Here is a 27,503-nt window from a genome sequence, read left to right on the forward strand (position 1 = left end):
CTGGGGGAGAGACTGAAGGAATAGATTCCTCTGCATCAGAATCCTCATATGTAGAGAGGGGCTGCATGTCTTCATAGTCAGATGCATCAGATTCATCTGACTCTTGCTCAGACAAAACTACTGGAGACAGATCTCTTTCTTTTTGAGAGTGTGGCTTGGTTTCCCCTAATCACCATGATAAGGTCCCTCTGCCATTCCAAGCATGTGTAACTGAGGCAAGGGAGTAGGTGTCAAAGAATGGCTGGAAGTCTGTTTCTTGGGGGTGGTTCAGACCCCTGGGCCTAAGGAACTTGGATATTTTAGAAAGAACGGTAGCTGGGAAAGAAGGTGTCAGTTTATGTCTGGATTCAGTGTTGCAAAGGACTTCCTCGGAAGCTGGTGCCTGCACAGCAGCTCCGAACCCATCCAAGGTTGAGACGACCGCAGGATCCTTAGACAAAGAAGCATTTTGCGGCATACCGGACTCCAAAAGAGTTTCGGTAAAAGCCTGTGAATTAACTGAAGTGGGCATCAGGGGCTGCAAAAGTGCCTCACTGAATTCCAGAGGACCGACGACCAGCTTGGCGGTAGCATCATCAGAAGGTTTAGTCCTGTGCGGTCAGTCTCTGTCTTTATCTTTACAATTTTTCGGAAGGTCTGCTGTCGGATGGCTTATGGAAGCCATATCAGAATTTGAGGACTGTAAACGGAAATATCTGGCTACAATAAGGGCCTGATGACGAATAGTTCTGGTGTTAAAGCACAGAATCGACAACGAGGGACATCATGGTCTGGGCCTAAACAAGTGACGCAGTAGGAGTGGGAAGTCCAGGTGTGGATTATGGTTTCCACAGGTGAGACAATTATTAACTTTTTCTGACATCGATTAGTGCAAGAAAAAAGGATCCCCAACAGGGTACTTAGCTTTTGAAGAGTTCAACTTCAGTTTGGAAAAGAAACTCAGGTAGTGACTGACTGGCACTTGTGCGAACTGCTTCTGCTTCGGGCTCCACAGCAAGAAAGACTAATGTAATGGCGTTGGTTGCCTTCCTTTATACCCCTGATGACCTGACGTCAGCCTTCAAGCGACAGCAACCGACGCAGAAATACCAAGTCTCTGGTATTCAGGCTGGCTGAGGGCTACCCCAGCAGGGATAACCCAAATGTGATGACTGCAACAGTGAAACAAAGAATATCAGGAGGCTTACACAAGTCAAGTGTCACATATACATCGAAATTTAAATGTTGATGAAACAAAAGCTCTTTACAAGTTAAAGGGGTTAAATAAAGATCTTAGATTCATGAAGAGTGATAAGGGTGGCAATACTGTCATCATGGAACAGGAAATTTATAAGAATAAAATGTTGGAAATTCTAAATAATACCGAAGAATACGAAAGTATTAGTTTCCATCAAATTTTACAAAAACAACGTAGCATTTATTCTTATTTATACGATGCCCTTATGTCTGGTGACATCAACTATGAGGTTTTTGATTTTTGTACGGTGCAGGAACCCAGAATTGGTGTCATTTTTGGGATTCCAAAAACCCATAAGTGTTTGCTGAATCCTCCCATCAGGCCCATTGTTTCTTCACCGCACTCTGTTACTGAAGGTATTTCTCTTGTCATTGATGCTATATTAGGACCATTTTTGACTAAAGAAGTCTCTTATGTTAGAGACTCTTGGCATTTTTTAAACAAGTTAAACTTGTATGCCCAGAGTGGAGCATTTGACTCTCAAAAACACATTATGTTTACCATTGATGTTGTATCTTTGTATACTTGTATACCTCACTATGATGGCGTTGAAGCAGTACGCTGTTTTTTTATCTAAGAAGAATTATGGGCTTACCAGTAATGCTATTTCTACCATCTGTGGTTTTTTTGGATATAATTTTACAAAACAATTTTTTTCTTTTTGATAAAACCTATTATAGGCAAAAGAGGGGAGTTGCGATGGGGTCTCCTGCTGCACCTGCCTATGCTAACTTGGTTATGGCATGGTGGGAATATGAATTCTTACCCCATTTAAGCAAAAAATTTAATATTTCCTTTTTTTGTCGTTACGTGGATGATTTGTTTTTTTATCATTGAAGGTGATTTGAATACTGTTGATTTGTTTCTTTTTGAAGTTAATTTATTGTCCAGTTATCTCAAATTTACTAAAGACTGTGTTGGACTGAAAGTTAATTTTTTGGACGTGCTTCTTTGGTGGGACCTTGAAGATACAAGATTTCACAGTCGTATTTATCGTAAGGCAACGTTCAACAATAGTTACCTACACTATGCAAGCAACCACCCTAGACACATTGTTAAGAACATTCCTAGGGGGCAGTTTATCAGAGCTAGTCGTATGACCTCTAAACACTGTGATTTTACTTGTGAGCTTGAATTTATTATTAATTTGTTATTTGATAGAGGATATTTCAGATCTGATTTATTAAAAATCAGTGATGAGATTAAAAACAAACGCACAAATGTTTACAAACCTTTGTTGGACTATATTTCTAAAGAAGACTTGTGCTGTAACACTGTTTTTTCTAACAAGACTGTTGACACTAATTTGATCTGTGCCCTTGATATGACAGTTGACAGTCAGTATATCCAGCAAATATTAGAAACAAATTGGAGAATTATTAGGGGCAATTTGGATTTATATAAAGTATTGGGTGACAAACCTTGTTTTGTATCAAAGAACAATTTTAGTTTAAAGCAAATTTTGGAATTTAATGACAACAATTCTGTTGTTATTTCTACTGATAAAAAAGGTATGCATTGTTGCTATCAATGCAACATGTGTCGATACATTTCTGAGGGTCCATATATAAACATCATCACTCATGAGAAAACTATAGGCGTACCATCTTTTGTGAACTGCAACACCAAAGGTGTTGTTTACATCAGTATGTGCTCTGGTTGTCCTGCCTTTTACGTCGGGATGACTACCAGGCACCTAAAAGTTCGCATTAGGGAGCATCTTTATGCTATTCATCAAAAGGATGGAACTAATGCATTATTTAAACATTCAGTCAGTTGTTCTGTGTTTAAGAAATTTTTGTTTTCTGTATTGGAAGTTGTTCATCCTGACCTTAGAGGGGGGGGGATTTTAAAAATTATTTGGAACAACGGGAGACTCTTTGGCAAATCAGGTTAAGATCTGATGTGCATCCTGGTTTAAATGACACAATTAATGTAAAATGCTTTTTAAAATATAGAGATTTGTCCATTAACAAAAACGTTGATATTAGTTCTTTTTTTACTTGATCCTGTGTCTTTAAAGATTTTTAATTAATCTTGTTAACTGCTTCAATTAATTAGAGATTGGAAGCGTTATTTATATGCTGTTTCATGAGTTGTTTTTTATTCTGATGAAGTCTATCGACGAAAGCGGACAATAAAGCAGTGTACGCTATTTCTTTTTGAGTCGATTTATTTTTTTCTACTATCCTTGACCGTGGTTTTTATTTGTTTTAGTTTTTGGTTCTTCCATTTGTGTGTCTGTAGACAGTCTTGTCCTTCTCATCAAACCCCCAGACACAAAGCAAATTCTATATCCCTCCTTCACAATACTTGTCTAGAGAGGTAGTAAGAAATTTTACCCCGAAATTCTCTATGGGTTGAATCCAGAGACAAGCACACCCCCCCAACAAAGTATCTGCAGTTACAGCCCTGGCAGATGTACAAATTGCATCATACCCCCATTTTACAGTATGCTTACCAACGTTATATAATGCCTGATGGAGTTCATAAAATCACAGCCTTAGACTGGAATCCTCAGTACAATCTGCAATTTCCTCCATTTCAAAATATCCCCCTATTCTAGAGCACACGTTGTTAGTTTACTGTCAGGATACCAAAGATCAAGTAGTATTTTCATTCAAGCCAGAATGACCCAGGACTGTTATGTAAATTTCATTTAATGGATGCCAGCCAGGAACCCCTATTTTCACTGAAGAAAATGACCAGCAGGTCAGAAATAGTGTACTTATACGAATAAAAATAAGAAGCATTTACAACACAAACAGTACTATATAATTCAAATGCTCAAGACAAGTTATGCGCAAATTCAGGGAAACCCTAGTATTCCTCAGAAATGTGCTATGTACACAGCGCAGGTACCAAAAGCACTGCAAAGTATTACATGACAATCTGTAGTACAGTGAAGGTTCTTGTGACTACATTTCTGTGAATGCTATGACATGTACTTTGCCAACAATGTGCACTCTAATAGAGGTGGATACACTTTATGAATTATGTAAATATTTTAAACTGGTCAAAAATTGCCAGAAACATAAGGAAAAAGAGAGAAAAAAAACAGAGGCCAGCTGCTCCTCCACACAACAATGAAAACACAGCTGAGGGAGCTGAGAGATTGTTAACAATCTGTGATTAAAAAAAAAAACTTCTGGAGCCTACTGCTGAACAAGGAGGCAAAAAGTCCCTATCATGGGTTTTCTAGGAGTCAAAAGGCAGAAATAGTAAGTTTGGAAACCTAGTCTCTTGTTTGTGACACTAAAAAAGATTGTCTGCTTAGGAAATTCGCATATAAACTTGCTTACCTTCTTATTTCAGCATCTGTAAATCCTTCCACTGCATCTTTCCGGATGCTGCGAGGACGACCCCTACGCTTAGGTCTTCTATCGTTGTCACTATCATCAGTCTCACTCTCAGATCCAGAGGACTTCTGCATCCTTCCTTTCACTGCACTGTCTGAATCGCTATCATTTGCCTGTGTCTAAAAAAGTAATGTCATACAAAGGGGACACAAACACAAATTAAAAACAAAAAGGTACAGTAACAAAAAACAACCTGCAAAATCAAGAGAAACTCTTTTATTGGGATGAAATCAAAAATAAATTGTATGATAAGTTTGGCTATGTAGCATACAGAGATAAAGTCCTGACCATGACCACATGTAGAACAGCAGCACAGGAAATGAAAGAGATGGGCAAGAGAGGGTAGTAGTAAGCAGACCCTTACTTGCTCATCCTAAAGAATGGAATGGTAGTTCCAGTCAGCTGATTGCCACTGTGCACGTGGAGGCCTGGCAGACACAGGACACAGTCAGGATGAGGGATGCAGTCTTACTCTACCAAACCAGTGACAGTACCCCCATGTATTGTGTGGAAGCACGTACATATTAGGGAGAACATCGTATGCCCCTGTGGTGAAATAAGTGCTCAAGTCAGCACAAGGGGGCAAGTTTAGGACCTTAAATCAAAATACCCTCATGAATACTCAGATTGTGGTCTCTGATTAACTCTCACTTAACAGGGGGATGTATAGGCTGTGAACTACACCCTATGGAGAATGAATGAGGCAAAAACTTCTAAGAGGACTGATGGCTAGCAAGCTTCAGGGATCAAAAAGACAATGTGGTGAAAAAATATCAATTCTATGGTCTCTGTCAAGTACCTTTTTAGTGGTGCTTCGGTTTCTTGGAAGCATGCAGATCTCTTCCAGCTCCTTCTGGCGTTCTTCCTCAATCTTTTTCCTCTGTTCTTCGGGAATAATAGCATCCCAGTCTTTCTCTTCTTTTTCCTCCAGCACAGGTTCTTCTTCCATGGTCGCAAAGTTTGCCACCTACATACAACCATCTAGTCAATAAAAAGCAATGGCATACAACCTTTTTCAAGTTGAAAATCAGATCCTATGTAGTCGTGTGTACTTTTCAAACTGCACATACATGTTCAGAGAGCATATACTGATTAGCATAAATTAATTCCAGCATATCATAATTCTAGTAATCCAACTATATGCACACAGAATAGTTAACTTACGAATTTAACTCTGCCACAATCCAGGGCTTGTTAGAAACCATGGTATTACTTCTGCACATTACTTTTCCTCCCCAGGCATAGGCAGTCAAAAATTTCAAAACAAGTTCTATGAATTCTAAAACTTAATTCTCACCTATACCAATACTGTCATCTGTGTCCATGTTAGAACAGAATTCTACCGTTGTTACAGAATCTCAGCAAATCAATTAACATAACCCTGGTTATACTAAACAGAGATGAAATAAAAATCTAATCCCTCCAAGCTTTTTCTTCTTACACTGTACACAGACCACTCAAAGCTCCTGTTTATATCTTCGATATGAAGTTGTCTCCAAACAAAATGTTACCTTAAACTGTGACAGAAGTTCATCAGTTGCATTGCTAGATTGATCATTTTCTCTAGTTTCAGCAAGACGAAGGATCTCATCAATATCCATTTCCTAAAAGGCAAAAATAAACATATCTAAATACACAAAATAACCTTCTTTATATGTGTGTGTACACATGTACTCATGTAAACTGCTCATAAGATAATGTTTTACAATTTATGAAGAGGCTTTACATTAAATATGCACTTTCAGGTTAATTAAGCTCCAAAATCTTTGCATCAATGCATTTTCTACAAATCATTATGATCAAATTCTGTGCCTGAACTACATACTTAAGCTTCTGTATCAATCTTCTAACTCCTAGAAACAGGCTCCAGTACCAACTTCTTGTAGTCTTTAAAACCAACACAAGCAGCAATCTTTTCTATTATCCAATTAAACGTGTACTATTTCATCCAGGCACCAAATTACAATGCATTCCATGCCCTTTGCCATACAAGTTTCTCCCAAAGTCACTGCTGCCTTCATCATCTTGGTTTGTCTCTCTAGCTTGCCATCATCTTTCCACTTCTCAAGCATCTCCTCATCTTACCCAATTTATCCTTTTCCTTAACTTCTTTCTACCATAATTTAAATGACAAAATGTTTCTCTAATTTCATAGGTGCTATAGTACAACTAAACTTCTGTGACACTTGTCAGCATTCAGAACTGAATGCCTATTCATTTCGCAAGCATATATTCTTTAACAGACAGCTTTCTGATGCAGAATTATTGGGTATTACACTGGAGTTTTTTTAATTATAATTTCTGAATTTGTGGGTTCAAATATGTTGCACAGCTTCTCACCTGCATCTGTCTCACCTTAACAAGAATTTTAACTTATAATATAATATCCACTCAGACAATTGCATTAGTATGTCCTATCACCACATGTAACTGCCTGTATACTGAAAGCCTGTTCACACCAGTTATTCTACATTAAGAAGGTTTGTGGTCTGTACTCTTGTGGGAGGAGGAGAGGCTGGATTCTGCCCTTCTGAGCTGGGAATATCTGGTCACAGGCTTATTGTGCCTGCTTATTTGAACTGTTTCTTTCTAAAATTGGTGTGGCTTGTTGCTGTAGCATAACCAGATTCAGGCATGCTGAATCTTGCTTTGTATAAATTGAGCACTGATACAGGCCATCTTTCTTGGAGAAGGTTCCCCTGCATCCTAGTAAGCAGGGGTGTGCAGTTAAAACTTATCTGATTGAAGACTGCTGGAACAGTGCTCAGTTTTGAGCTTTTTTTCCTGGTTAATTGGGTAACTTGTTTAAATCAGTTTGTTCATTTTCTATTGTACTTTATTCATCTGCTTTTACTGTATTTGTGTTTCTTCCTACTTTATTACTAGGGGCATTGACTACAACTCTGATCTGCGATATATAACAATAAGTATCCTTTTCTGTGCATTTAAAGTGTTTTTTGAGTGTATCTGCTTTATTTTCTAAAAAAAAAAAAATATATATATATATATATATATATATATATATATATATATATATATATATATATATACTTGTTTCCCACCTTTCTAAGCTAGTATAGTCCAGTTTTCAGGTTAGTGCTGAATTCAGGGCTGTGTTACAAATCTGTGTTTGCCCACACCTTACTTGGACAGAAAGAAGTTCTCTGTTCACCTGTGAGAGAGGGGAGCTTTGAGCAGCCTGTCTGTCCCTGGAGGAGTGGTTTCAGCACAGAAATTAGTAGTTTATTGGCCATTTTGGGCTAATTTCTCTCTCTTTCATTTCCCTGCTATAAATACCATATTTGCCTGGTTTTGCATGCCAGGATCGACGGTTAGCTAGGGTAAAGCTATTCCCGGCTCCGCAAAGTTTCCTCTTCAATTTTTCCCTTGGAACTAGACAAACTTTCAACTTAAGCACTAAAGCCACTCATTTCTCTGCCTGGCACTTACTCAAAACTTATAGCAAGCACTTATAAACTCTAGCACTAGACACTCCTGTACTGTACAGAAGGACAAGGCTCTCTATTCGACCTTACCAGCCATCCAGTAAAACAGTTCACTGTACCTATCCAGGCATGTCCAAAGGGCAGTTTCAGGTGTACTCTCCAGTCCAACTGGTGAATCTGGGCATTTTGAAGCAATGTTACAACTGCCTCATGTACACAGACAACCCCCTCCTCCTACCACCAAACACTAATACATGCGAGAGATGCAATTATACACCCAAACTGGAGGCTAAGCTCTATCAACCCAAGACTGGATCAGACAATCAAGAGGAGAAAGGAAATACTTGTATCACACCACCAGTCTCACATAAACCCATTAAAGCAGCACTGGAAAAAACACACATAAATACATGAAAACATACTCGGAGGCTCTAAATAAAAATCTGCAAAACCAACAGAGACCTCCAAAGCAAACATCCAAGCAACCACCACCCCCCAACACAAACCATGAAACATATACTTCACAAAACCAGTGCGCCATGCAATCACAGCCCTTAAGGCAAAATAACATACCCAACATACTAGTAATATGTGACTCTATAGTCAGGCACACTGACGTCCCACTCACTAGGCTGAATAAGGAGAAGGTTACTGTTAGCTGCCTGTCAGGCGCCAGGATACACCACATAACTCAAGCACTCAGGTCACTACAGAACAAGTACAAATATGACAGTGTCATTGTCCACGTTGGTGTGAATGACCTGAGCCACACCTCTCTGGACTAAATGAAAAGACACATGGAAGAGCTCTCTGATCACGTGGCCCAGGCCGGTATGACCCTGACCTTGATTAGCATCCTGCACTCACCAAGAATGATACCACGCTATAAAGAAAAAAATTCTCAATTTCAACAATTGACTAAGTTTCTGGTGTCATTCAAAGGGGATCCAGTGTCTGTCCGCCTGGGACGACATGCTCGACAAGCCATGCTGCTTCGCTAGAGACGGCTTGCATCTGTCACCCTTAGGCTTTCGAGTACTGGCCAAGGCTCTTGCCACCCCCATAGTACCTTTTTTAGGCAAGGCTCAAAAGACAAACCTACCGCCATAAACAGCACAAGTAACAAAAAACTGAGGGTAATGCTATTCAATGCCAGAAGTCTGAACCTCAAAATGCACAAACTCGAGGCACTCCTCAGTATGGAGAAAATCGATATATAGGCAGTAACAGAAACCTGGTTTAAGGCTTCAGAGAGCACCCCAGCACTACCAGGCTACAGCTCATACCATACATTTCGGCCACAGAACCCAAACCGAAATACAAAAGGCGGGGGCGTATCCATATTCATCAAGGATACCCACACCTCCAGGTTAGTGGCACAGCACGATGCTTCAGAGATCATCCAAGTGCAACTAACAATGGGCAAAACTGCAATACTGTAGCTTGCTACAGATCACCCACCATGTCCCAGGACCCCCATTACGCATTTCTGGAAACACTGGGAAACATAAAGGTCCTACCAAACACCCTAATATTGGGTGATTTCAATTACCTAAACATTAACTGAGAGAACTACTCAAGTACTAACTCCCTTGCCCAACACTTCCTAGAATTTATAAACTCTAACGCCCTTGTTCAACTGGTCAACACTCCCACCAGAGGTGACAACATATTGGACTTGGTCATCACCAACATGGGCGACCGGTGTTCCACACCAGAGGTCAACCCCTCGCTTGTTAGATCTGACCATAAACTAATCACTTTGGATATCCACATTCCGCCTCCACCCACGAGCAAGAAATTCACAGTGAAAAACTTTTCAAAAGCAAACTTCACGTTACTTAAGACCGAGGTGGAAAGTTTCAAAGCCCCCATGCTGAAGGATAACACTGTCCAAGCAGCAAAATCCTTTAGTAATGCATTCTATGGGCACCTACAAGAGTGCATGGATCATGCCATCCCAAGCAAAACCAAGACTAACTCATCCAAGAAAAGGAAACCAGTCTGGTGGACTCCTGCCATAAACAAGCTATACAACAGAAGGAGGAAACAAGTACAGAAAAGAGTAAATTCCCAAGAAGGGAAGACATCCCTGATCAGTATCATCAAGAAACTACTATCCCTCAAAAAATCATCCAAGGCGAGCTTTGAAAGAAAAATTGCCAAGGACTCCAAAGATAACCACAAGGCATTCTTTAGCTATGTCAAGAATCTAAGTGGCAATGCTCAGATCTGCTTGGAGTTAGTGCAGAATGGCACAAAATACACAGAACCGACCGATATCGCCAACATCCTGGCAGACAAATTCTGCGCAAACTTCACCCACCTCTCACCCCCAAGAGGGCCCAACAACCACACCAGAAGAATGTAGAGGCCCTGAAATCACAGACACTCAGGTTAAAACAGCCCTCTCCAAAGCCAAAAACACAACATCAATCGGACCGGACAGTGTCCCAGGCTGCGTCCTACACGAGCTGAAAGATGAACTAACCCCTCACCTAAACACACTGTTCAAACTCAGCCTCTCCACAGTCTACGTACCCATAGAGTGGCGCACAGCAGTGGTTATTCCGCTTCACAAAGATGGAACCACAACAGACCCCGGGAACTATCGCCCTATAAGCCTGACTAGCTTGGTCTGCAAGGCTATGGAGTGCATCATCATGGAACTCATTAAGAGAGAGACTGGGAACCTCCAAACACTGGACCCTACCCAGTTCGGCTTTGTCAAGGGCAGATCATGCCTCCTAAACCTGGTAGACTTCTTTGAGACAGTTACCAAGGCTATAGATGAGGGAAAAGTGGTACACACAGCCTACCTAGACCTCGCAAAGGCCTTTGACACCATTCCCCATTCTGGTATTATACACAAGCTCACCAGCCTGAACATAACCCCCTACGTCACAAGATGGGTTACCAACTGGCTCATGGACAGAACCCACATGTTGAGAGTTGTGAGAGCTAGGTCCGACTCTAAATCGGTTACAAGTGGAGTTCTCAGTCCTAGGACCCCTCCTGTTCGGCATATATGTCTCAGAGGTACAGGCAAGCACAGGACAACTACGGCTGACCAAGTTCGCAGACGACTGCAAACAAGGGGGTTTAACTGACTCTCCGGCTGACACAGACACCCTCCAAAAGGGTCTCACTGAGATGGATACCTGGTGTCAAAATCATGGCCTCAAGCTAAATGCCAAAAAGTTCATAGTCATCCCCTTTGGAAAAAACAAAGTACCCACAAACTACCACATAGGTGGTAGTCCCCTAAATACAGAAGACATAATAAGGGATCTGGGGACCCAAGTAGATAGTAATCTCACCTTTGATAATCACATTGCCAAAGTGGTTAGAAAATCCTTCTACATGGCCCACCTAATCACAAAAAGGTTCGCATCCAGAGCAAAAGAGGTCATTGTGCCCCTCTACTCATCACTCATCAGACCCATCATAGAGTACAACGCCCCATTTGGGATGTACCTTACAAGACACCTGCAACAGCTGGAAAGACCACAGAAGTACCTCACCAAGAGGATCACTGGCCTCAAACAGATGCCCTATGGAGCTCGACTAAAGAATTTACAGCTGTACTCGGTTGCATACCACCTACTCAGAAGTGATCTCTGCCTGACATACAAGGCCATGTCCAACCCAGAATTGACGGACATGCTCCATCTAAAGAAAACCTTATCCCCACGAGCCACATGCTCTAGGTCCTCACCACAACAATAAATACGACGTGTTGGAGGGATAGATTCTTGTCCCAGAGACTTCCAATGCTTTGGAACAATATCCCAATCTACATTAGGCAGAGCTCCTCGCTAACACTCTTCAAAAGAAATCTTGACGAGTGGATGGGAAACAGGAAGTTTACCTCGGGGATCGCTTCAGTGGCTCTGCTGGACAGAGGCACAGGGAACTAACCTAAGGGGGGTGGCGAAAGCCAACACATTCTGGCTAGGCTTATAAATGTCTTTGGGCAGATAGCCTAGTACCTACCTATGAACCTATAAGACCAGCTGCATAAATAAGCATTACATTCAGATCAATTACAAAAAGATAACAGCTATTTTTATTTACTTACTGGGAAAGTCCAACTGAGCAACACATAACCCCTTTTCAGGGAAGACCTGGGGAGAAAAGCATCAAACTTCATTCCTTCACAGGCAGCCTTCTAAAATGGCATTTAGATGTACAAACTCCAAAAACAAAATACAATTTCACCCACAACATAAGGGACCACCATAATCTAGTTATTCTAATTCAAATCATTCTATTTTGGAGAATACAGCAATTTCAGCTTCAGACTGTCAGGTTCGACAAATCATGCTTCGAGTCCAGTCTCAACTGATCAGATGGATTCTACCTCACCAAGTACCAGAACACAAAACAACAAAAAATACTACGTTCCCCCCCCCCCCCCTTACACAGCTATTTAGGTTTATATATTTGTTTTGTGCAAACAAACAAAAACAACTCAGGAAAATAAGGATAATATTTTACTTAATGAGCATACACCAGAATCTTTCAAAGGCCAATTGTGGTTTTTATGCTAACTAAATAAACGTTATCCTTGGTTTTTCAGAGTCTTTTTTTTTTATGCATACTATCTGGCTTGGAATTTATGTTCTTTTGAGGTGCTGTTTAGTGCTGATTTTTATAGTCATATTCCCTAGGATATCTTGGAAATAATGCCAAGGCAACTGCAATCACAATGTGACCTTTAATAACCCATACTATAATAACAAAATAATACGAAATAGTATAGTAGCAGCGGAACACGAACATATAAATTTCATATACACAGCGCTTTCACCCATCTAATCTGTGGGTTTCATCAGAGTAAACTCACTTGGAAATCACATTGCCTTATTAAGGTACTCTCATTTAAAATTCTCCAATCAACATTTAAGCTAACGAAACAAATATATGGAGGCAAGTGTAAAATACAAAACCTCACCAGTCCAAAGACACTCGTGGAGGAAATAAGGCTACAAGATCTTCTTTACCAAACGTTTAATAATCCACAAAACCCTTAGCAACACAGCAACACCAGGAACAAGCCAAAAATCAAGAACTCATGAACGCTGAACCTCGCCACTGCATTTTCGTTTGCACCACTTCCTCGGATGTGACTGAATGATATCAAGACATTCCATTCACTGTAAATATATTCACTAGTCACCATAATTAAACAATTAAACAATCTTTTCATAATTATTCAATTAAGCAAACTCCTTTGAAAACTATACTAAGGCCAGGGTCTATTATGTACTTAAAAATCACTTATTCACTAAGAACAGTTAAAGACATAAAATACTTTCCACATCACTTCTAAAAAATTAATACATATTGAATAATGCTTAAAAAATCATTTTATAAATACACTTAAAAACATTTATGTAAAAAATATATATATTTCTTAATCTAACAGCGCCTACACTGCATAATTACATAACATTGCCTTATTAAGGTACTCTCATTTAAAATTCTCCAATCAACATTTAAGCTAACCTTGACTCATTTGTAGTTCATTACATATTAATTAAAATAAACACCTCCTATCTTATATACAATGGTCTAACATTACTCTATATTTGAGGGTTTTAGACAATATCTTATTTCCAAGTTATTCAGTAGCGTTTTAACATTAGTGATTCACTACAAAGCATCTGCTGTTTTCGGTGGGACATTTAAGATGGAGCAATTATTACAGCAGCAATTACAAATAACTCAACGCCTCATAGCTTTTTTTACAAGAGCCAGGTATGGGGGCTCAAAATACGAACAATGTTAATCTTTTACTGAACAATGGTGATATATCCCTCACAGAGACAGAGCAACAGATTTATACGTTGCATTCTACTCCTGGAGCGTCATATAATGGTCCGTCGGCTAGCCATGGTTCGAGGGGTTCTATTGGAGGAGGGGTGTGTCAATCAAGACACGGATGTAGCGAACAGGAAGTTTGGCCTCCGAACACTAGGGACGAGAGAAATGGCGACAGAACCATTGTTAAAAAAGCATTTGGTACCATGGGTATTAAGGACTTATTGTCGGCACCGAGTTTTGCGACTGTGGTCAAAAACAACAGAGACATGGGTACTTTGAATAAACAACTTCAGGACTTTGAAAAGGTACTGAAAAACTACAAGTCCTTACAAATGGATAATGTTTATCTAGAGAGATCGCTTGAATTGAAACAAGTACCAAAAGGTCTCCGTATTTTTAAATTACCTTTTGGTTTTGAACAAGACAATGAGTTATTTAAAGGCTTATTGCAGTTATATGATAAGACTGGCATGGAATTAATGAAATTAATTATAAAGAATAATAACATTAAGTTAGCTAAGCTTAATGAAAATTTGTTAACTTTAGATAGCAGCATACGTAAAGATTTATTATTTGAATTTAATAAACATCGCTTGGATACTATCATTATGGATATGGATAGGTTTATTAACAGAGGTTTAGAAATAAAAAACAACAAAATTCAAAAAGATACCAATGATTATTTTTACAACAAAGCTTATTCACATTTTAAAGAGTATAAACGGAGTATAAGTAATGTTGAAAGGGAAGGGGGGTTTGCAGGGACCGGGGAACACTGAACAGAATGAATATACTGAACACAGTGAATACAACAGGAAAGAAACTGGTCAGGTTCACAATAACAGTCCAAGGACAAAGCAAGGTACTAATAACATGAATAAGGACAGAGCTTTTTTAGAGGAGCCAACCCTAAGGAGGTCGGAGCGCTTACGCGACCGAAACCAGGGTCACTATCAGTATCAAAATTTAAACAGGGACAAAACACGGCACATAATACGTTCCTATTATTGAATTCTGAAGATGTCTTAATTAAAAAAGTAGTCCATAAAGAGTATATCGGTTTACAGAAGGATAGTAAGAATATTTTGATGGATTGTCATTTTAATTCAAAAATTGAGAATCAGGGTACGTGTATGACAAATGAAAGACTTTTTGTTACATCAAATTCAGATGAAAATATAGAATTGAACAATAGTGTTAATTCCTGTGATATATTTGATAATACAACAGTTGCACAGGAATTAAGTTGTACAATTATTAAAAAAGGGGGATTTATAGTATATAACTATTCGGATAAAGAAATTGGAGAAGATTACATTATGCTTTTTAAAAAAGGGTTCACTTTTGTTCCAAACTTCAAAATAGATATAGGGAAGATTATGATCAACTTAAAACTTTACACAAGAATGTTAAACCTTAAAATGTTTTTTTCTGGCAATGGCAATAAGGTGATTGAACCGGATCTTGGTTGTTTGAAGTTGAAAAGGAGTAGTACATTTATACCCCCGCACAACCCGGTTATACATTTGTTTGAAATGTTATGTGATGTTGGAATTAGAAGGGTTTTAAATAACCCTATTAAAACAGAAGACAATTTGACAATAGCAGAAAGGTTTTGTCTAAAGGAGTTGACAAATTCTAACCAATATAAAATCATGAAGCCAGACAAGGGAGGGGGGTAGTAGTTATGCTGAAAACTGACTATTTAAGTAAGATGCACAATATGTTGAGTAATAATGATACATATGAAAAGGTGTCAAAATTTGAAATGTGCAGAGCATATACAAAGGTAGATTGGCAATTATATGAACTATTAATGGAAGGTAATATTAACAAGGAACAATATGACTATTTGATTGTAGAATTTCCTACCATACCAACTGTATTTGGAATACCTAAAGTGCATAAGAGCATTGCCAATCCACCTTTTAGACCTATAGTTTCAGCAAAGGGTTCCAAATTGGAGGCTATAGCACATTATATTGATGTGAGTTGTAAAAAAACATTACTTAAGTTGCCGCACATCTTAAAAGATTCATGGCATTGTTTGAATGTGATGAAGGAATATGAGACCCTTATTAACAAATATATTATTATGTTAACAATTGATGTTATCGATCTATTTTCTGTAACACCGCATGAGCTGGGACTGGACATGTTTCAAGCTAGTATATTGGCCCACAGCGATATGAGTGTAGAAAAGAGCAAAGTGATAACAGGGATGATGGAGATGGTGTTAACAAACAACTACTTCAATATGGAAGGGGAGTTTTATAGACAAAAATCAGGTGTGGCTATGGGGGCCAAATGTGCACCTATTTATGCCAATTTAGTTTTGGCACAATGGGAAACACAACAAATCTTTACCTCCAAGTTCTGGTCTAACATTATTCTATATTTGAGGTTTTTAGACGATATCTTAATTTTGTGGAACGGGAAAGAGGAAGAAATTGTACAGTTTTTAGAATATCTTGAGACAACTACCTCTTTTCTAAGGTTTACACATCACATATATAGGAATAATTGTGAATATTTGGATATACTATTTGATGTAAGTGAAGAAGGAATTGGATCCACTATATTTAGGAAAAATACATATTCAAATTCCTTCCTACACTACAATAGTTGTCATCCATACTTTCAAAAAAAGGATCTGGTGAAGGGACATGGTCAGGCTGTCCCGCATCATTAGTGACGACAACAATTTTAAAAGTGAGATCGACAAACTTGTAGGGATGTTCATTGACAGGGGTTATCCTATGCAACTGTTAACAAATTTAAAGAAAGAAATATTGTTTAAAAGAAATAGTACATTTAAACCTATACTGAAATTTGGTTACAACAGCACAAAGGAATCATTTAGTAAACAAAATAAAAGGGAAGCATGTATAATACCATTCAATGAGGCTTCCGATGCTATAGTTAACACATTGACGGATGCATGGACAACTGTGTTTGGTAACAAAATGGAAGTATTAAGAATTATTGGGAATTCACCCTGTATTACACATAGCAGAGGAAGGAACTTAAAAGAATATTTCGAAAATAACAATAAAACACAATCATATAACAATTCAAAAATGAGTAAGTGTGGGTTTTGTAGAACATGTAAATTTGTTAATGATGGGACCTATGTCATGATACAAAACTACAATAGATCTATAAAATGTCCGGGGTTTGCTAATTGCAGTACTAAAATGGTGGTTTACCTAGCCACATGTTTATCATGTCAAGCATTTTATGTAGGTAAAACCATTATAAAGTTAAGAAATCGTATTAGGGAACATATCAGGGACATTAAAAATAAAAAAAAACAACTAATGCCTTGTATATACACAGTACGAGATGTCCAGATTTTAAAAGGTTTATTTTCTTTGTGATTGATAGAATACCGCATAATATGGATAGGGGTGGTGATGTAAAACATTTATTGGAGGTAAAGGAATGCCTATGGCAACTTGGCTGAATGCTTGTAACTTGCCAAGCATTAATGATCATGTATCTATCTCCAGTATTCTTAAATGTAAATCCTATATTATTTGAAAAGGTCACTATTGCTGTATCTGAAAAATAGATGATAGGAACTATATGGTTTCACGCATATTACTTTCCCTAAACAAAAACATCATATTCACATTCAGTTTTTAATGTTTTTAATGTTTCAGTTTTTTAAATGAATATGTATTTTATTAATATATTTATTACATGCATTTTTGTATCAATATTGATCATAAATATTTGTTTGGACACATATAAATATAAACTTAAACATTATAATATATTTATATATTATTGTACATAAGATAGGAGGCGTTTATTTTAATTAATATGTAATGAACTACAAATGAGTCAAGGTTTGCTTAAATGCTGATTGGAGAATTTTAAATGAGAGTACCTTAATACGGCAATGTGATTTCCAAGTGAGTTTACTCTGATGAAACCCACGGATTAGATGGGTGAAAGCGCTAAGTGTATATGAAATTTATATGTTCATGTTCCGCTGCTACTATACTATTTCATATTATTTTATTACAGTATTGGTTATTAAAGGTCACATCATGATTGCAGTTGCCTTGGCATTATTTCCAAGTTATTCAGTAGCATTTTAACATTAGTGATTCCCTAGGATATACCTTAGGAACAAGCAGTTTCCACAGCTGAATGAAAAATACCCTTCTTCACATTAATGAAGACACATACACATTTCATCAGAACTGCTACAGTACGACAAAGCAGTAAAAGAAATGCCACTCCCACTTCCCACCTAACCTGCAATATAAGACTCCTGAAATAATCTTTAAGCTAATCACTCCCAAAGGTAAACAGGTAAGCCCTCCATATTTTAAAGACAACCTGGTACTAGAGTGGAAGAGGTGATATAACAGCACAGTAACAAGTCCATTAATTGCAGTCATATTTTTTTACTCCTTCTACAAGTGATATATGCATGCTGCATGTAGGAAAGATAACAGCTGGACCTTGTGAAAGCCTACCATAATCCACCACAGCAGGCTGAACAGCTAAAATAGTCAAGAGTCTGCTACTAAAACATTTAGTGAAAAAGCATGCTGCAGACAACAAATCAGACTGTACGGTGGGTTTTTTTTCTAATTTTTTATTAAAATTATACCTAAACATAAGATTTCATAACAGAATATAAATGGAAATTGCATATGTACATTTTTATTTTATTTACTTTACATTTGTTGACCAGGCTAGTCTAACTGGATATATGTCCATTTTCAGTAGAGGCCCGGGGAGAAAAGCTCCAACATACATACAAAAAAGGAGTGATAAGCTCCAAAACAGATATAATAAAACAATATAAAAGGTTACAACAGTCAAACTTAACATTTGTTGGTAATATAAAGTACAGTACACATAGAAAGGAAAACTAAAGTAGTACATGGTAGATCTACAAAAAAATGTTACTATTTACATATATACATATATTTTAGTTGTCATATCATAGTATTTGGTTTCTTAAGGGTAAGTCTATACAGGTGAGAAAACTGTATTTAGAGTGAGGGGAGGAAAAGTTAGTCAGGGTTAGTACAGGGGCATAACCAGTGGGTATGGAGGAGAAAGTACAGTTTTGTACCTACCATAAATGTAGATGTCCGAACAGGATAGCATCTGCAGTCCTAACAAATGGGTTGTCCTGTCGTCAGGCAGCCCTTGATCGGCGGATTCCAAAGTCTGGGTCTGGCCTCGGCTGGTGTCGCACTTCACCCGACGTCATCTCTGCTGGTCTTCGGGTATAAAGGCATCAGCCGACGCCATTTTCCTCAGTGTTTCTTGCCCCAGATGCCAGTTGCCCTCTTGGAAAGCTAAATTTGGATAAATGCCAATGTTTCCAAAAAAGTAGAAGGCAAACACATAAAATAAGCATGTATGTACATATATACAAACAAATACACCATAAGAGATCCCCCCCAGCTAGCTATTAGGAGGGTAAATACCCTAGGAGTACCACAGAGGGGAAGGAGGGTGGGTAATCCTGACTGCAGATGCTATCCTGTTCGGACATCTACATTTATGGTAGGTACAAAACTGTACTATGTCCTTCAAGGATGCATCTGCAGTCCTAACAAATGGGTAGAATACCATAGCCAAACTAGGGGAGGAGGAAGAAGAATTATGGTGTAGTTAGGATCCCTTGCAAAACAGCAGTGGCAAAGCCTGCTCGGGATCTAGAGTATAGAGGTAAGTTATAATGCTTGGCAAATGTATGCACGGAGGTCCAAGTAGCCGCCTCAATAATGTCCTTGGTAGCCACTCCTCGTAAGAAAGCTGTGGTAGTGGCTGTAGCCCTTGTAGAATGAGGCCTTATGTTCTGTGGAATTTGCTTTCCATGGTAGGAGTAACAGAATCTTATGCAATTTCCTATCCACTTGGAGATTGTCTGTTTGGAAATTGCTTTTCCTTCCCTTCCTGTTGCATAAGCTACTAGAAGCTGGTCAGTTTTTCTATTGCCCTTGGTTCTGTCCAGGTAGTAGCGCAGCTGTCTGTGTACATCCAAGGTATGCAGCAGTCTTTCCCCCCTGTTCTGTGGATTGGGAAAGAAGGTAGGTAGGTGGATTGCCTGGTTTAGAGACACTCTGGATACCACCTTAGGCATAAATGTAGGATTAGTTCTCATGGACACTCTATCTTGATGGAAGATTAGGAAGGGTTGTACTGCCATTAAGGCCTGTAGTTCCGAAACCCTCCTTGCTGAAGTAATTGCCAGTAGGAAAGCAGTTTTCCAGGACAGGTGTTGAAGGTCTGCTGTTGCTGCTGGTTCGAATGGAGGGAGTGTCAATTTTTCTAGCACAAAGTTGGTTTCCTAGGAGGTTTTACATTCTTGATTCCTCTGAGAAACTGCCTGAGTAGAGGGTGTGAGAAGACAGGGGGATCGAAGCTGTATTCTGCAGAAATAGCTGATGCATGTATCTTGATGGAGGAGTAGGACAGGCCTGTATGGAGAAGCTCTGCCAAATACTCCAGGATGTTGGCAATATCTATCTTTGACACATCTTTTCCTCTTTCAGAACTCCAAATGACAAACCTTTTCCATTTTCCTGCATAGTTCCTTCTTGTTGAAGGTCTGCGGGCCTCAAGGATAATGTCTTTAACCCTTTGGGATAAATCTGGGTTAGTTGCTCTTACGTAATGTGGGTTCCAGGCAGTCAGTTGTAGAGTTTTCAGGTTTGGATGCATGATGTTGTATAGTTGCTCTGAGTTAACATCAAAGGAATCAGGGGTAGTGTCCACGTCCCTCCCCGAGACATGCTCCTCAGCAATGGAAACCAATGTTGTCTTGGCCAATTTGGAGCTATCAGAATTATCCTTGGACGTTCCTCTTTGATTTTCAGTAGTGCATTGTGCATCAAAGGAAGAGGTGGAAATGCATATGCTGTCAGGTCTTTCCAACTGAAGGATAGAGAGCCCACCTTCCAAGCCAGTGGGTGGTATGTCCTTGTGCAGAATTTCTTGATCTGGTGATTGAGTGGGGATGCGAATAGGTCTATTTGTGGCATTCCCCATTTTTTTGTGATGGCCTTGAAGATGTCGGGGTGTAGCATCCATTCGTGAGCATCCGAGGTAGTTCTGCTTAACATGTCTGCTAGGATGTTTTCTTTTCCCGGTACAAATATTGCCTGTAACTGAATGTTGTAGCTCAGAGCCATATTCCATAGGTCCAGAGCCATTCGACATAGGGGGTATGAATGAGTTCCTCCCTGTTTGTTGATGTACCACATGACTGTGGTGTTGTCTGTCCTTATCATTAATTGGCCTTCTTTGAGGAATGGTCTGAAATTCTGGATTGCTAGTTTTACTGCCAGCATTTCTTTTTGATTTATGTGCAGGTGCAGCTGATCTGGAGTCCATAATCCTTGAATGCATTTGTCCAGCATGTGGTCCCCCAACCTAGGTCTGAGGCGTCCGTTGTGATGGTTTGGCTTGCTTGAATGTTGTGGAAGGGCAAACCTGGGTTTGACTGGCATGCTTGAGCCCACCATAGGAACTCTTGTTTCAGGCATGGGATTAGTGGTATTTCGGTTTCTAAGCTGTGCCTGTGTTGAGACCATAAATTCTTTAGGTACCACTGTAGCTTTCTCATATGCAGTCTGGCATGGGGGACCAGGATTATGCATGATGCCATGAAGCCCAAGGCCTGCAGTACTTTCCTTGCTGTTAGTTTGTTCTGCTTTGTTAATGCCAAGAAATAAAGAGGGAGCTGTTCTTGTTTTTCTGCAGTTAGGAATGCCATCTGTTTTACTGTGTCCAATTCTGCACCCAAGAATGTTCTTGTTTGGGATGGTATCAGTCTTGACTTTTTTAAATTGACTGTGTATCCCAGGGCTTGTAGTAAGCAAATGACTCTTTGTAAGTCTTGTGTCAGCTTGCTTTTGTTGTCCGCTTGTATCAGGCAGTCGTCCAGGTATGGATAAATTTGGATTCCCTGTAGCCTGCAATGAGCGATTACTGATGCCAGGCATTTTGTGAATACTCTGGGCGCAGTAGATAAGCCAAAGGGCAATGCTGAGAATTGATAATGCTCTGATCCTGCAAGAAATCTGAGGTATCTTCTGCAATTTGGTCGTATGGGGACGTGCAGGTATGCCTCCTTGAGATCTAGAGTTACCAGCCAACACTCCTTGCCCAGCATGGGAAGAAGTTGCTGTAGGGTCAAGCATTTTGAATTTTGGAACAATGATGAATGTGTTTAAAGTGGACAGGTCGAGAATAGGTCTCCAACTTTTCTCTTTTCTTGGTACTAGGAAGAGTCTGGAATAAAATCATTTGCCCTGTTCTGTGGGTGGTACCCTTTCCACAGCTCTCATCTTTGTTAATTGAGCTATCTGTTTTAGAGCTTCTGTGTTTTGATTTGGTGGTAGGTTTGGCATTCCTCTTTTTACTGGTAAGGTGTGGAAATGAAACCTGTAGCCTTGGTCTATAGTTTGCAAAATCCACTTGTCTCTTGTGATATAGTGCCAATTTTTTGAAAATAAGGCTAACTTTCCGCCTAAGGGTGCTGCTATTTGTTCCCTGGAAGGCGGTGTCAGAGCCAAGTCACTGTGTTTGCCCTGTTGTAGTGGCAGTGGATGTGTCTGTGCCTCGTTGGTTATTGCCTTGCCACTGGCGTCCTCTGTAGGCACCTCCTCTGGATTGAATTCTGCCTCTGGAACGTCTATTCCTGCCTCTCTGAGATTTAGAGGAGTCTGGAAAGGACCAATTTTTGGAAGGCCAGTTCCTGCTAAACCTTGGGGGCTGAACATGTAAGAAATCTTTAACTGTTTGTACAGATTTTGCCTTCTCTTCCATTTTCTTCATTACTTGCTGGGCAGGAGAACCAAATAGACTGACCTTATCCATAGGAGCATCTAATAGTTTTGCTTTAACATGATCCGGCAAGACCTGTTCTTTCAACCATGCATGCCTTCTTATAACTGTGCCAGTCATGGCTGATCTAAATGAAGCCTCCAGTGCATCATAGCCACATTTTAAAGAATGGTTACTAACCTGCTGAATGTTATTCACCATTTCTAAAACATATTTCTTATCTAAGGAATCATCAGAGGACAGTTTCTTAGTTAACTGATCAAGCATAAACTCTTGGTATTGGATCATATGAAACTGACAGTTCAAAGCTCTAGCTGAGAGAGTAGCAGAGGTGTATACTTTTTTACCCCATCTCTCTAAGGACCTGGATTCCCTTTCAGAAGGGAGAGGGTTTTTCGCTGAGGTCGAAGCTACTGCCTTAGGCCCCTGGGAGATAGTCTCAGGATCTGCAAGGGGAGCCTTGTATAGGTGGTGATGAGTGTCCGGTACCCTGTAAAACCTATCGGGCTTGGCAGGGGCTGGAGGTAAAGTATCAGGAGCAGTGCAAACATCATTAAAGGCATCATCCAACACAGGAAGGACTGGAGGTATAGCTAAGGGCCTATGTTGCGGTAAGTGTAGAAAGGTCCTAAGCCTTTTTCTTGAATCTGAGAAATCTTGTCCCTGCCACTGGAATTGCTCTCTCATGGCATGTAAGGTTTCCCCAAAGGAAAATTCATCTGGTGGAGAGGCAGAAGGAATAGATTCTTCAGCATCGGAATCTTCATAAGTAGAAAAAGGGGCATCTGGATGGTCTGTATTGTCTGAAACATCAGAAGAGTCATCTGAGGACACTGGCTCAGGGGGCTCTGCTCTAGGTCTCTTTTCTGGAGGTTGAGAGGCCCTGTCTGGGTGAGATTGGGATCCCCTTATTAAAGAGATGAGATCCTCTGCCAGAGTAAGCATTTGGGAACTGGAACTGGGCCTGTGAGAGGGGGGCTTAACAGGTACAGACTTAGCAGTTTTGGCTGCTTTAGCCCTGGCAAAGGCCTTTATAGACATGGCTGCAGGAGGCCTAGCAGCACCACGTGCTGGGGTAGAGACATCCAAAGGGATGGTGTCCGATAATTCTAGAGAAACCACATTAGTAGGCAAAACTTCAGAGGCCGATTCAACTAGGGTAGCAGGAGCCTCGGTAGTAGTCATGGATTCGGCTGAAGATTGACCCGTTTGCTCGGTTTCGGCCGAAACAGAGACACTCGCGGTTTGCTTAACCGTGGTTTCGGCCGAAACCGCGGACCGCGAGTGTCGGTCTTTTTCTTTGCGTTTCTTAACAATTTGAGAAGTCGGAGGATCTGACGGCATAATGTACGCAAAATCTGAGCCGAAAAACTGTTCAGCAAACTCCGACCAACGCCTAAGCGTTCGTCGGTTGAAAGAAGCACAGGCTAAACAGGCTGCTACGTCGTGGTCTGGGCCTAAACAAGGTAAGCAGTAAGAGTGGAAATCTTTATGAGGTATTTGTTTCCCACAAGTTAAACAGTTATTCACTTTTTCTGACATCGGCTGAGGCAAGAAAGAGTCCCCAACGGGGTACTTAGCTTTTTAGAAGTAGTATTCGGTAGTAGTAATCTCTGGATCTGACCGACCGGCACTTGCGAACAGCTTCTGCTTCGGGCGCCACACGGCAAGAAAGACTGAGGAAAATGGCGTCGGCTGATGCCTTTATACCCGAAGACCAGCAGAGATGACGTCGGGTGAAGTGCGACACCAGCCGAGGCCAGACCCAGACTTTGGAATCCGGCCGACCGAAGGGCTGCCTGACGACAGGACAACCCATTTGTTAGGACTGCAGATGCATCCTTGAAGGACATGTTTTAGTTTCTGTTTAAAAATTACTAATGAGGCCAGAGAAATGAGTTCAGTGGGTAAAAGATTCCAGTGCTTACCAACAGCATTAGAGAAGAGGGAGTCTCCTGCCAAGTTGTTGGTTTTGGAGGTATTGTTAAGTATTTTGTTTGAGAAGCGTACATAAAAGGCTGTAAATATTAAAACAAAAAACTAACAAAAACTATTTACAAGGTGCCTATAATTTAAATGTAGGAACAAATACCATATTGGACTAGATGGAACAGTGGCGCAGCAGTAGCACTGTTGCCTCACAGCAAGACGTTCTCTGGTTCAATTCTTGGTTGGAGTGCCTTCTGTGTGGAGACTGCATGTCCTCCCTGCATTCGTGTGGGTTTCTTCTGGGTGTTCCGGTTTCCTCCCACGTTTCAAAGACACGTGTCTGGAATGTTTTTTCTTGGGCTCCACTGAAAATTGGCTTCGTTCCCAGTTGGACTTTCCCGGTAAACAAATTTTAAATAAATAAATATTTCACAATTTTAGATATAACGCTAGTTTAATGCCCTTTTGTTCAGTAGTCTCGAGTTTCATCCACAAATTTAATGAAGAAGTTTGTCTAATGGTTCTTCCTTTGACTGATAAAATTTCCAGTTGACAAGTTTCAATTGCAATGTTATAAAATTCTTTCATTGCTTTTCCGTTTTTTTATCATCACTTTTCTTGCAACTGTTAGAAAGGAAAAATCAACTTTCTTAACACGCAGAGGAACTGATATATTAAACAAAATTAACAATTTAAGTTAACATCATTAAATAGAGCCTGTAAGAAAGAATTAACATTATTCCAGAAAGGTTTAATTATGTTACATTCACATATCATATGCTGCCACTAAGCCATAACACTCAAACCACATCTCCAACAACCACATTTTTTTGTTATATATCAACTCTATTTTGTGAGGTGTAATAACAAATTTATGCATAAATTTTCATGAGGATAACTTCCATCTTAATGACCTTGTTTGTAAAGAGGATGTAAGTTTTTTTCTCAGTTTCACTTGGGTAATAATTGTTTACGGTTATAAAATAATCTCAATAATTATCTTTACAAAAATCTAATTTAATTTTAATAATTTAAAAAATCCTAGATAAACATTCCTTCTCAGGAGGATTTTGATTAATTGGCAATATCAGATAATCCATAAATTTTGGAATTTCCTTTTTAATTGAAGCTTGCATCAAGGATCATGTCCTTTCTATAGCATATCTACAATTTTGTAAATCTATCCATATTTCACTATTTAAGTTGAATTTACTTAATATAAAATCAATATAAAATGAAGCTAAGTTTTTTTCTTTGTCCATTAACCGAAACCAATATATTAATTGTTTTTCTTTAAATTTATCCAATGAAAAATGTGTTAAATGTAATATTACTTTGTGTATATGCTATAGGAAATATTAAGAACATCCACACCCTGTATTCAGGTTCCCTATAGACAAGATTTTTGAAGTTGGAAAGTATCATTGTAATATAGGCTGAATTTATGTTTTGATATCCTAGTATACAATCTTTTAATAACCAAAGTATAAGAATTGCAGTTTAACTGAATATTTTTCATAAATATGTATTCTTGTATATCTTTCTACTTGGCAAAATAATTATTTATCCAAAAAATTATTGTTTTTATAACAGCTGAAGTAGAATATAATTCTATATCTGGAAAACATATTCCTCCACTGAACCAGCTACATTGATGAAACTTGAGTGCTAATCTAGGCCTGTTAGGATGCCAAAGAAATTTAAGTATTAGGGTGTTAAAATCTCTTGTATGTTGTTTTGGAATGGGGAGGGCTAAAGATTGAATTGTGTATAGTATTTTACATAATATTTTAATCATTAAAAAATCTTTCTTCTAATGTAAAAAAATTCCAATTAATAAGCTTTTTAATCTTTTATAAAGTTTTACCATAATTTATATTAATATCTTTAATGTTTTTAGTTAAAAGTATTCCTAAGTATTTTATTTTGCCATCAACAACTAAATATTTAGAATATTGCTGTGGTATGTTAAGATTAGAACGGATACATTTAATGAAGATAAAACAAAAATCTTGTGTAAGACCAAATTTAGACTGGAATTTTTAACAGCTTTAAAAAGGGAATTAAGAGTAGTATCATCTGTTAATGTTAATAAAACATCATCTGCAAATAAAAGTATTTTTGAGTTTAGGTTATATCCCAATTGTACTCCTTTAATTTCTGGATTTACTCAATTTGCAAAAGGTTCCATAAGTAAGGTGGATAGGAGTGGGGAGTGGAGATGGCCTTGTTTTGTACCCCCTAGTAACCGACTGATAGAGAGATAAGAAAAAGAAGTTATGTCTTACCATACCGTTCCATCTGTACTGTTGATCCTCGTTCAGTCATTATGTATGGGTATCGGTTCTGAGCCAGCCATTTTCCAAGCTCGCATCGGCTACAAACTCTTGAGCTAAACTCGTACCCATAATCCTCCTCTCCCTGTTACCTCAGATTGAGTTTGCAAGTAAAAAAAGGTAGAGGGTACCTCTGGTCAAATGACCAAAGAGAACCAGATGGTGAGATCCACTAGAAGCTACAGGAAGGGGAAGGAGGGAGGGTCGTAATGACTGAACGAGGATAAACAATACAGATGGAACATTATGGTAAGACGTAACTTCTTTATCTGATATTGTTAATCCTCGTTCATTCCTTACGTATGGGACAGAGTCCCCAGCTACCTCTATTCCTGGGAAGCTTTCATGGAAGGATATTCCCGAGCACCATTGAACCAAAAGATGCTCTTCCCCTGGAGCCCAAATTCAATTTGTAATGATTGATGAAGGTATGAGGCATAGCCTAAGTTGCAGCTGCACAGATGTCATGTAAAGAAGCTCTGGCATGGAAGGCAGCAGAAGTTGCCACTGACCTTGTTGAATGAGCCTTCATGGTAGT

General features: G+C 39.2%; 1 protein-coding gene across 3 annotated transcripts in view; it reads right to left on the reverse strand.

The window, feature by feature from the left end:
• The window catches only part of CHD2 (chromodomain helicase DNA binding protein 2), a 3,702,317-nt gene that overhangs the window by 980,094 nt on the left and 2,694,720 nt on the right, over positions 1-27,503 (reverse strand). For all 3 annotated transcript variants that reach the window (XM_044078379.1, XM_044078380.1, XM_044078378.1), the window contains 3 exons: positions 6,108-6,200; positions 5,396-5,563; positions 4,540-4,715 (listed from right to left, as the gene is read on the reverse strand). In XM_044078379.1, the coding sequence (XP_043934314.1) occupies positions 4,540-4,715; positions 5,396-5,563; positions 6,108-6,200 (437 nt within the window). The remainder of the gene's footprint in view (positions 1-4,539; positions 4,716-5,395; positions 5,564-6,107; positions 6,201-27,503) is intronic.

Source organism: Protopterus annectens, chromosome 7.part0 (genome assembly GCF_019279795.1).
Source record: "Protopterus annectens isolate FY-2018-M chromosome 7.part0, PAN1.0, whole genome shotgun sequence".
In the NCBI taxonomy this organism is placed as follows: domain Eukaryota; kingdom Metazoa; phylum Chordata; order Ceratodontiformes; family Protopteridae; genus Protopterus; species Protopterus annectens.